The 12,872-nt window shown below is 33.5% G+C and overlaps 1 protein-coding gene across 3 annotated transcripts in view; it reads right to left on the reverse strand.

Moving 5' to 3' along the window:
* Positions 1-12,872, reverse strand: part of MTBP (MDM2 binding protein) — a 77,966-nt gene that overhangs the window by 8,890 nt on the left and 56,204 nt on the right. For all 3 annotated transcript variants that reach the window (XM_057497790.1, XM_036876422.2, XM_036876421.2), the window contains exons 16-17: positions 9,045-9,200; positions 6,183-6,278 (exon numbers count right to left, since the gene is read on the reverse strand). In XM_057497790.1, the coding sequence (XP_057353773.1) occupies positions 6,183-6,278; positions 9,045-9,200 (252 nt within the window). The remainder of the gene's footprint in view (positions 1-6,182; positions 6,279-9,044; positions 9,201-12,872) is intronic.

The following is a 12,872-nucleotide window of genomic DNA, read 5'->3' on the forward strand; positions in this document are numbered from 1 at the left end:
TCATTTGTAAAATTCCAATATGCTCCCTAAAATCAGAACTTTACGTCCATAAGCTTTTAGTTCAACTCCCAAGGAGTGTATATCATTATCCTAACATCTGATTGCCTGATAGAGATGTCAAGGACCTCCTCTTTCTCTTGTGACACTTGCATATTTGATCTCTGAACTCCGACTTCTCAATTTAAATCCAGCTTCATCACTGTGAACTCTGTAAGCTCTGTGAACTTAGCCAAATTATTTAACTTTATCTATGTTTCTATTGCCTCATCTGCAAAATGAGATTTACGGTAGTTATCTCAAAGAGCTATTGTGAGGGTTCCTTGAATAGGTATGTGTAAGCGCTCAGAATCAAAGCCTGGAACATGCAAGCACAGAAGCTAACAAATATCCTGCTGCTCTTAGCATACCATCATCAGGTTTACTTTCTACCACAGCACCTCTCACACTATGCTGATAATATGTAGCACAGCCGGGATTTAGACCCAGGTTCGTGACTTCAGAGATGATTTTAACCAATTTAGTGTACTAGCTCTTATGTAAAGTGTAAGGATCATCTTACTCAGGGATCAATCCCCCTGGCTGAACATTAGAATTATCTGAAGAGCTTTTATGAACTACTGACACCTGGTCTACATGCCCAGTTTCTGATTTACTTAATTTAGACTGTCTAGGTGATTCTAAAGCATAACTTGGACAGAAAATTCTCTGATGTAACCCAAAGGTTTAATTTAACAGGGGACAAAACTGAACTCCTGAGTCAGAATGTTAACTGGAAGCAGACCAGTGATTAAAACCTAGGCCTCTAATTCTTTAACATTCTTTCTCTACTCTATTTCTTAATGAAGTACATTTCACTAAAAATCAGTATCAACCCTAAGGATTCCTGATGAGTCCTATTTCTAGCCTGGGCAACTGATAGAATCCAGAAAAAAATGAAGAACCATGAATGTTAAGAAAGGTTCTAGGCAAGAAGCAATGTAATGCTTTATTTCAGCCTACAGGAACGTTTGAGAGAAAAGCATGAATTGACTCCAAATGAATATTTTCTTATACTCTAAGAATTTGACTCTATGATACAGATTTTTTCTTCCAGTTATAACAGCTCTTGATCACAGCTGTTCATAATGTCATCCCTTCAAATGAATTATGTACACTGTGCATGTTGATTTTAATTGCCACTTAAAATACCTTCAAAATGATTATATATATACAAATCGTACACTATAATTTGGCACTGAAACAAAAAGTTACTTTACAAATAAAGCAAGAGAAACAAAGAGGCAGGGTGCATATTAGATATTAGAGAAGTAAATAGTCTTTGCTATGTCAGATGATGACTACACTTCCATATTTTCTTGCAAGACAATAACCAAATGCTTAATGCATCCTAAGAAAGGAAAATACCTGTAGGAAGATGAAGCTATGTTTGTTTTATAACTACAGAATATGGAAGATATTGCCTAGCACACACCATGCAATGCCAGGAAAGGAGAAACTGCCAAATCTCTTGGAATAAATAAAAGAAATTTCAAAGCAACAGGAGGCTGATGTGGCCATCTGGTTGTCACAGCTTGACATCAGAGTAATTTGTTGTTAAAGAAAATAGTGCACCACATAATTGTGGTATCTTACATTCCAGGAGAGGATAGATAAGTGAAAAAACAAGCAAGCCAACAGTGCATATATTTCATTTTGCCTTAAAAACACTGATTTGCAGTTGAGCAGTTTGTTTCCCAAATATTCCTTCTGTCTTAGTACAGGAAAAGCTCAGAGCAACATAAGGGAATTTTCTTTGTAATTTCATATTTACTTGAAGATTTCACTTGAATTTTGTTTCAAACAGAAACATAATCTCTGTTGAACATAAACAGCTCCCACACTATACACCCAAATCTTGAAAAACACCATGTTTCTGGATTCGCTGTGCTCACCTCCTATAACTTTCTGGTTTGATCTCAATTCCTTCAGTTTAAGGAGCATGTATTTACAGTAAAGACAACTAAGTCAGCTAGATTTGTTTATTTCCTTATGGAAGTAGGTAGTTCCTATGGTTCATTTAAAATTTCTCAAATTCTTATTGCAACAATTTTTCTAAACTCAGACAAAAGTTTAATATTATTTTGCATGTATGAATATGTTGTTGCTTGTGACTGTTGAGAAGTATAGTATTGCTTATTTTACACATACCAGTTTATCTATCTTCCAATTGCTGTACACATAGGCTGCTTCCAGTTTGGGACTATTATATAAAACTGCTCAGTATGATCTTGTACAAGTCTTTTTGTAGAGTTATGTTTTCACTTCTTTAGGAAAATGTCTAGTACTGGAATTGCTGGGCCACAGGGACTGTGCATGGTTAGTTTTACAAGAACCTGTCAGATATTATTCTCAAGTAGATATATCATTTAATTCTCCTACCAACAATGTATGCAAGTTCTGATTGTCTCATATACTTGTCAATATTTATCAGTTTTTAATCTTGAGCCACTCTGGTGGCTGCACAAAATTTTACTTTATGGATGTACTGTAATTTATTTAGCAAAGGCCCTACAGTAAGACATCGTTTTCAATGTTTTCAATTTAAAAAATACTGCGAAAAATATCCTTACATAGTAATTTTTTTCATTAAACTAAATTAATCAATCTGATATTATAAACATTTGCATGACTTTTGGTAAGTTAATGAGAGGCCATTCAGACAGGTTGTAACAATTTATGCTCATATGAGTTGACTTACTCATGTTCCTTTACCACCAAAAGGACTTTATTTTATCCTCACTACTGTTTGATTTCACACTAAGAATGTAAATTTAAAAAGCTCATGCATTGGTCTTCTGTATTTCCTCTTTGATGAACAAATGGTTAAAGATTTTGCCAACATTTCCAGAGGGGCATTTTATCTTATTTTCGTATTGATTTGCAAACATTCTTTAATTGTAAAGGAAATTCACCTTCTCATTTATGTTAAAAAATTTTCCTTCAGCTTAATCCTTACTTTTAATTTTTTTTTCTGTTGATTACTGACATGGCTATTTTAGAATCAGGAAAAATCTATCATTGTTTTCTGTTCTGGTTTTTCCCTCTGCTGGAATGAGAAAAATAAGACTTCCCAATACTGAGAATGAATTCCCCCTATATTTATGCTTATTCTTTCCTTTCACTTTTTACACTTTTACACTTTTAATTCTTAATATAGTTGGAATTTATTTTGATATGTGGTGTGAACTAAGAATCATTTTAAATTGATTTATTTGTTTGACTATTTAATGTTCTCACTACTACCTACTGAATATTTTATTTTTTGCCCTCTGATATGAAATTCTTCCTCTTTCAGATCAAATTCTACACATTCTTGCTTTTTTGTCAGACTTTCTGTTTAGTCCAGTCCCACATTGTAATTATAATAGCTTTATAATAAAATTTCTAGTTATATGATAAAATTTATCACATTCTTTAAACAAAAGGGAGGAGGTTTTTTACCAGATAAACTATAGAATTATTTCATCAAAAGGTTCAAAGTTAATAAGAATCATAATAAATATTTACACTTATTTCAGGAGAACTAACACCTTTATAACATGGAATCTTCCCACAGAAAAACAAGGAATATTTCTCCTAAGTAATCAATGTTGCTTTTATGTCCCCTAATACATATTATTTGCAATTTTTTCCACTTTCCATTTCTTGCAAGAATACTTCTAATATTTGTGGTTTTGCTATTTTGAATGGGATCTTTTTCATCATATTTAAAATTGGAAATTGCTGGTTTTGAGGAAAACTAGAGATCTTTGGATGGATTTTATCCCTAGCCACTTTACAAAGTCTGCTACTTTTAAATATCTTTCAGGTCTCTTCTGTGCACAACAAAAAACAAAACCAGCAAAATTTCTTTTGGTCTTCTTTCCTACATGTAACTCTTTCAGACCTTCTTATTTTTATTGATTAGCCAGAACATTCAGAACAATGGTTTAAAAAAGAAAAGATTGGTGATAGTAGGGATCTTTCCTTGCACCTGAATTCAATGTGATGTTTAATTTTGATGCTTGAAAATAAAATGAGTACTTTGCCTTTAGTGTCAAACATTTAATGTTCTTTAAATGAAATAAATCTTCTTTAAACATAGCAAGGAACCTAAACATTCCTAGAATGACTTGTTTGGTGGCCTTCTGTAATTCTTTTTGGTGTATCTTTAATATACAATTACATGAGCAACATTGTGGTTACTACATTCCCCCCATTATCAAGTCCCCATCAAATACCCCATTACAGTCACTGTCCGTCAATGTAGTAAGATGCTATAGAGTCACTACTTGTCTTCTCTGTCCTATATTGCCTTCCCCGTGCCCCCCCTACATTATGTGTGCTCATCATAATGTTCCTTTTTCCCCCTTATCCCTCCCTTCCCACCCACCCTCCCCAGTCCCTTTCCCTTTGGTAACTGTTAGTCCTTTCTTGGGTTCTGTGAGTCTGCTACTGTTTTGTTCTTCAGTTTTTTATTTGTTCTTATACTCCACAGATGAGTGTAATCATTTAATACTTGTCTTTCCCCACCTGGCTTATTTCACTCAGCATAATACACTCTAGCTCCATCCATGTTGTTGCAAATGGTAGGAATTGTTTTCTTCTTATGGCTGAATAATATTCCATTGTGTATATGTACCACATCTTCTTTATCCATTCATCTACTGATGGACACTACTTCTGTAATTCTTAATGGCATCCATCTAATGTGCCTAAACTAGAAACCCCACAGAAATTCCTGCTAAGACCTTCCTCACCTCTTAACATCCCCAACATCAAACTGGTCTGTTAAGTTCTTTAGAAGGCTCTCGTGATTGTATTATTCTTTTTATTTTCACTGTTGTGATTGAATTTTAGTCCTTCAATACCTCTTTCTTAAAATACTTCAACCCAATTTATCAAAATACAGTGAGATTTCTTTCAATGGCAGAAATCTAAGCATATAATCTCATGCTTTAAAAATAAAAGATTTTTTATTGCCTCAAAAATAAAGATCAGTCTCCCTTCCATGTCAACAATGACCTTCACAATTTCATGATTTAGTCCCACTATACTATAATATACTTATTACTCTTATTCAAAAACAAAAATGCTATCCTCTTTCTAGAATCTGTGTCTCTGTACTTCATTCATCCCCTAATATTGCCTTCTCTGCCAAGTAATCCCCTATTCATTCTTTCAAACTAGAGATCTTAGTTCAGATGCTCCCTCTGAAATTCTCTCAAGTAGTTCCTGGTATTTATTTGTCCATTCACTGGGCAGTTACATATCTGTATTTTAATACTGTTTATACTAAAATCATGCATTTCTTTCTCCCCTCCTATACTTCATGCTTTATAAGAGCAAAAATGGTTGTCCTAGAGTCATTTCTATCTTTAGACCGTGAGTGAATGAGTGTCAGTAAAGTACTGTTAAAGTTTATTTGAAATAAAGACCAAGTTTACAAGCTAGTCAAAATGGTATGTTTCAGCTGTTCACAGATAAAGTTGCTTATTAAAGATTAAGGTAAAATCAAGTCCTTTTCTATTTTCACTTATGGAATATCAATATAAAGTAACATTTTGCTTTAAGAATGTGAAATATTTTGCAAAATCCATCACTAAAGTCTTGAAATTTACCATAAAATATCACCATCATTCTATTTCTTGTCCTTGCAAAAATAGTAGATGTATACATGACCTCAGAAACTGCTAATACCTTTAAGTAAGAGAATCCTTTGAAATATTATTCAAACTAGTCAATTAAGACTCTATGAAAATGTATACATAATTAACATGTTATAAATGGGAACACATTTCATCTAACAGTTTCTGAGCAATTACAATATAATTAGTGACCAAAGCATATTAATATGACCAGTAGTAAAAATAAACATTTATAACATAGGGACCAAAATAATTTTGATTAAAATATCTAATAACTAATAATGTGATGTTTAAATACTATATAACTGACTAGCCGTCAGATAACTTTCTTTTTCCCCAAAAGGAAAGAAACCATTTGTGTATTTACTGCTTTCTTTTTTGAGGCTTTTTGGACTTACTTTCTCTCTGGCTCTATAACTCAATGTATATTATTTTATTACACTCTCTCTTCACACTTACAAAAGATGAGCTACATCAAGAACACACAGAAGAGTAAAGTTTAAATAAGAAACTTACTCAATTCCATGATAATGACATACTGAGGCTTTTTCAAAAGGTAAAACCCGAAGTTTCCGAGGACTAAGTTCTGGTGTCAGAATAAAAGTCTTTTCCCTGAAACAAAATGGTTTTCATTTGTATTTAAATTTTATTTAGTGACAAAGAGAAAATTCAGAAATGTCTAAAGAATGAAATCTGGCTCATTTCTCTATAATTAAATCTTATATGGGTTAAAAATTAAGTTACATCTGAAAGCATAATGAAGAAATCAAGAAAGGTTAAACCTTTATCACTTACATTTTCTGTGTCTCAAATTTCTGAAGTTATAATGTCACTTATTTCACAAAACTATTGTAAGATATGGAGAAATCAAGAATGAAAAATGATTTGTAGTGGAAATTCAAGAAGCAGCATTAATCTGGAAGGATTTTTTCTTTTTCTTTTTTTTTTTTGGTGTAGTAAACTAATGTTTTGAATTTAGTAAAATTCTTTTTTTTGCAGGAGAATAATTAAAGTCAACTCAAATCTCTGAAACCAAAAGAAGTATTTCCTTCCTACTATAACACATGGGAGATCCAGACTGTAGTCTTCTTGATGCCTACTTTAAGGGTCAATGGATGTAGAGACAACTGCTGACCTCACATCTCCTGAAGCAGATTTTCAATCAGTGGCTTGTCAGAGTTAATCATATGGTGAGCTTACATAAAATATTCATGCTCAACCCCTCCCACACCCAAACTTGCAGGGATAGGGATATATCAAAATCTCAGCAAGAAGGTCTACATTAGGTTAAGCTCTCCTGGTTATTCCAATCAGCGCCCTCCTCTGCCTGAGTTAGGAGACACAGCCCTTACGTACCTGAGTATGTTCCTGAAACTCAAAACACATTAGATGGGAATAGGAGAACTGAGCAACAGTGGTCTTTACAGAGTAAACAGACAAAAGAAATATCAGGGGCTTGAATTCAGATTGGGAAATGGTGTACAGAAAGGCAAGTAGATAGTAGAGCACCAAAAATAAATTTGCTATGACATTTTTCCCCCTATGGCTTTGGTAATGAAAACTGCTCATTTGTCACTGAAAATTATCTAGGGTACTATGATAAGCATGTGATATTATTACATTAAAATACATAAGACATAAATACAATAATTAATGAATCCTAAAAAACAGAATTTGTATTCTAATGCATCCATTTAAAGTGTTTCACAAAAATTAACACCTATAAATTGCAATGACCCCAGTATTTTAATGATTATTAAAGTGAATAATTGTGTAATATTTCAGAATTATTTAGGAACCAAGCATTTCACTTCTTTCCTTTACCATGTTGTCTTTCATTTCTTATTTCAGTCCCTCTCAACAACTTTATCTATTTTTGTTTAATTTTACTCACACCTTGTCCTTTCTAAAAGAAACATTATAGTAAATATGTATTTTGTCAATGTTTATTATTTCTTTGGTAATACATCAGAATCATGCCTGCACTTTGTTTAGTTTAATATAGCACTTCAGGTGGTTCCTTGCATAGGCAGACATTTAATTAAGAGTCTATAGGTTCTTTACTCATTTCCATGAAAGCACATCCTTCAGTTTTAACATAAATAGAAAATATATTTGATGATACAGTTCTTTACTAACATCAAGGTACTATATCAAACTCTCCTAAGTAACCTATAAACTACAGAAAGAATTACATCTATCTCCCTTATAACAATGCATCTAGAAAGACATTCTGGTCAAAAAGAGTCCAGCCTACATAATTCAGTTTTGGCAAACCCATCTGACCTTGCCAGATCATGCTTAATGATTTGGCAAGACAATAATCCAAAAACTAAATAGATGAAAATGTGTATATATACTTCTTCATTTTCTTGATTCTTACAAAAAAAGACTATCAAATTTTTCAATACTATGAGAAAAAGAAAATCACTCTAAAATTACACAATTTTATATCATTAAGATCATGAAGTCATTAAGACCCAGGGTTATGAAGAGCATCATATTTTCAAAGGTGGCTCCCTGTCTCTAGTGAAAATGCACATGAAGGTAATATGCTCCAACATTACATTATTTTTAAGATACAACTATCTTCAAATAAATCCTTTCCAAAATTTACTTTTAAAATTAATATTGGCCAAAACAAACTCTGTAAAAATGATCAAAATGATCTACAATTTCTAAGGTCCTTTGGAAGGTTTTCAAAATAATGGATTAACAATTAAAAGAAGCTGGGTAGTGAACAAATGATTCAAATCTCACAAGTATTTGATGTTACAGTTTTATTTGTAATTAAGTCAACTTCAGCAACATCCCGGATTTATTAACTAGTAACCTAGTTCAAGTTAACTTGGAAATCAAATTAGTCGTACATTATTCATGTAGACACTGATTTCTTACATGGTAATGTTATAGTTTCAAAGGCATTTTTATTACACTTTCTCTTTCTCCTCAGTTGAAAGCCTATGCTTTTTGCTACTATTATGCATGACTGACAATGTCATGACAAATAGTGGCAAAGTCAAAACTTAAGAGTAACACAGGAAAGAGAAGTTTTAAAAAATATTTGCAAGTCAAATTATAATTTTTTCTTAAAAAGTATTGTCCTTTATATACAAAGTAGAAGCTAAAGAGACTTCTATTGGAATATGCTTAGATTGCATTTATTATGCCTATTTCCCTTACACTAAATACCACAAAACAGTAGGACATTTGACTAAGATAAAATGTGAGAATTAAGACCAAATGATAAACACTGGGATCAAATTTAAGAATTTTGCTTCAGTCACAGGACATCAATTAACTGGGGGAAAATGAGATGCCATGTATTTTGAAAATGATTTTTTTTAACTAATTGGAAATTATAAGTTTATCACTTACCCTTTTTGAATTTGTAAAGGTTGAAGATCTCCAATTGGTAATCCATCTGAAGTAAAGAATTTCAGCAATTCTTTAGCATCCAATAACGTAATTGAATCCCGTGGACCCTCTCTGTGGCCCAGCAACTGTTCAGATGCACAAGGTAAGGAGCCAGTTCTGGGGAAATAATGTCATGTAGATTTATTAAAAGTGGATTTGAATTCACCAATCAGCAAAAGATGACAGAAGCAGAAACCAGAAAAAACAAGGAGAACTGAAGAACTGCACATTTTGGGAAGAAACTAAAGCAAAAAAAAGTTTTAAATACAGCAAATCATTTACAGTCAAAGAATAGTTTGAAAAAAACCGTGGGTCACAGGGAACCCTGCAGCTCCCATGTCAGCAATGCTACTATAGCTACTACAGCTATTTAGCTAAAATAAAATGCTGGTATGACTAATTACTTAGTAGTGAGAAGTTATCAATCCTATAAAATTTAAATCTCAACTCTCTTGCATGTTCTGAAACCCGACTATTGTAGACTGTGTTGGGTAGAGACTAAATGCTCCCATTTTCTATCAGCATGAAAGATTAATTGAAGCACCAGCATGAAATGAGACGGTATCAGAACCTTCTCCAAGGCCTCTGTAACCAGGATTATGACATTATGAATAAGCAGTGAATCATTAGTGTATCTGCAATAGATCCAGAACTTTACACTTTTTAAACTACTTTACACACAATATATTCTTAAGCCTCAAAAATTTCCACGAAAAAGACAGTATGATTCTTATCTCAAAATGAAGTTAACACCCTAAAATAAGTACTTTGTGAACTGAAAATCAGTATACCAAGCTTAAAAAATCACTATTACTCCTATGTTTCAGATAAAGATACCAATATACAATAGGTTGCATTACAGACCCAAGGTGACGCAGCTGTTTAAAGTGACAGAGCCAGAACTAGACTGACTTTGAATTAGGTACTATTTCTACTCTATCATTCTATGAATCCAAAAAGCTCCCAGAAAAATTTTAAGACTGAAAAGAGGAAAATACTTTAGTTCTAGAATATGTTCAAGGTTTTACCAAGCACTGAGTCAGAGATCACACTATTGCTCTGTCACCAAAGCATAAATAAAATTTTTCAATACCTACACAGAAAATTAATTTCCTGACTTTATTAATTCAATTACTTCCTGATTATGTTTACTCAAATCAAGAATTTTTATTCCCCTTATTTTTAAACTGAAAATATAAATTCAATAAAAATAGTAAAACAAGAAAATACTCAAATATTTCACTGAACTTTATATTTATACTCCAAAAAAACAGGAACTACATTATAAGTTTAACTTAATTTCTTTTTTTTTTTCTTTCAGAAAATTCCTTGCCCTGGCTTTATTTTTTTAGTATCATTAATATACAATTACATGAACAACATGGTGGTTACTACATTCCCCCCATTATCCAGTCCCCACCAAAAACCCCATTACAGTCACTGTCCATCAGCATAGTAAGATGCTACAGAGTCACTACTTGTCTTCTCTGTGCTATACTGCCTTCCCCGGGCCCTCCCTACATTATAAGTGCTAAGTGTAATGCCTCTTAATCCCCTTATCCCTCCCTTCCCACCCATCCTCCCCAGTCCCTTTCCCTTTGGTAACTGTTAGTTCATTCTTGGGTTCTGTAAGTCTGCTGCTATTTTGTTCCTTCAGTTTTCTCTTTGTTCTTATACTCCACATATGAGTGAAATCATTTGGTTCTTGTCTTTCTCTGTCTGGCTCATTTCACTGAGCATAATACCCCCTAACTCCATCCATGTTGTTACAAATGGTAGGATGTTTTCTTTTTATGGCTGAATAATATTCCATTGTGCATATGTAACACATCTTCTTTATCCATTCATCTACTGTTAGACACTAAGGTTGCTCCCATTTCTTGGCTATTGCAAATAGTGCTCAGATAAACATAGGGGTGCATATGTCTTTTTGAATCTGAGAAGTTATATTCTTTGAGTAAATTGCTAGGAGAGGAATTCCTGGGTCAAATGGTATTTCTACTTTGAGTTTTTTGAGGAACCTCCATACTGCTTTCCACAATGGTTGAACTAATTTACATTCCCACCAGCAGTGTAGGAGGGTTCCCCTTTCTCCACATCCTCACCAACATTTGTTGTTGTTTGTCTTTTGGATGGTGGCCATCCTAACTGGTGTGAGGTGATATCTCATTGTGGTTTTAATTTGCATTTCTCTGATGATTAGCGATGTGGAGCATCTTTTCATGTGTCTGTTGGCCATCTGAATTTCTTCTTTGGAGAACTGTCTGTTCAGCTCCTCTGCCCATTTTTTAATTGGATTATTTGCTTTTGGTTTGCTGAGGTACGTGAACTCTTTCTGTATTTTAGATGTCAAGCCTTTATCAGACATGTCATTTATGAATAAATTCTCCCATACTATAGGATGCCTTTTTGTTCTACTGATGGTGTCCTTTGCTGTACAGAAGTTTTTAGTTTGATAGAGTCCCACTTGTTCATTTTTGCTTTTCTTTCCCTTGCCTATGAAGATATGTTCATGAAGAAGTTGTTCATGTTTATATTCAAGAGAGTTTTGGCTATGTTTTCTTCTAAGAGTTTTATGGTTTCATGACTTACATTCAGGTCTTTGATCCATTTCAAGTTTACTTTTGTGTATGGGGTTAGACAGTGATCCAGTTTCATTCTCTTACATGTAGCTGTCCAGTTTTGCCAACATCAGCTGTTGAAGAGGCTGTCATTTCCCCATTGTATACTCATGGCTCCTTTATCCTATATTAATTGAGCATATATGCTTGGGTTTATATCTGGACTCTCTAGTCTGTTCCATTGGTCTATGGGTCTGTTCTTGTGCCAGTACCAAATCATCTTGATTACTGTGGTTTTGTAGTAGAGCTTGAAGTTGGGAAGCGAGATCCCCCCCCACCCACTTTATTCTTCCTTCTCAGGAATGCTTAGGCTATTTGGGGTCTTTTGTGGTTCCATATGAATTTTAGAACTATTTGTTACAGTTTGTTGAATGCTGTTGGTATTTTGATAGGGATTGCATTGAATCTGTAGATGGCTTTCGGCAGGATGGCCATTTTGACAATATTAATTCTTCCTACCCAAGAGCCTGGAATGAATTTCCATTTATTAGTGTCCTCTTTAATTTCTCTTAAGAGGGTCTTGTAGTTTTCAGGGTATAGGTCTTTCACTTCCTTGGTTAGATGTATTTCTAGGTATTTTATTTTTTTTGATGCAGTTGTGAATGGAATTGTTTTCCTGATATCTCTTTCTGCTAGTTCATTTTTAGTGTATAGGAATGCAACAGATTTCTGTGTATTAATTTTGCATCCTGCAACTTTGCTGAATTCAGATATTAGTTCTATTAGTTTTGGAGTGGATTCTTTAGGGTTTTTATGTATAATATCATGTTATCTGCAAACAGGGACAGTTTGATTTATTCCTTACCAATCTAGATGCCTTTTATTTCTTTGTGTCATCTGATTGTCTGATTGCTGTGGCTAGACCTCCAGAACTATGTTGAATAAAAGCAGGGAGTGTGGGCATCCTTGTTTTGTTCCCGATCTTAGAGGAAAAGCTTTCAGCTTCTTGCTGTTGAGTATGATGTTGGCTGTGGGTTTGTCATATATGGTCTTTATTATTTTGAGGTACTTGCCCTCCATAACCATTTTGTTGAGAGTTTTTATCATGAATGGACGTTGAATTCTATAGAATGCTTTTTCAGTATCTATGGAGATGATCATGTGGTGTTTGTCCTTTTTATTGATGTGGTGGATGATGTTGATGGATTTTCGAATGTTGTACCATCCT

Source organism: Manis pentadactyla, chromosome 3, assembly GCF_030020395.1.
Source record: "Manis pentadactyla isolate mManPen7 chromosome 3, mManPen7.hap1, whole genome shotgun sequence".
Taxonomy (NCBI): Eukaryota; Metazoa; Chordata; class Mammalia; order Pholidota; family Manidae; genus Manis; species Manis pentadactyla.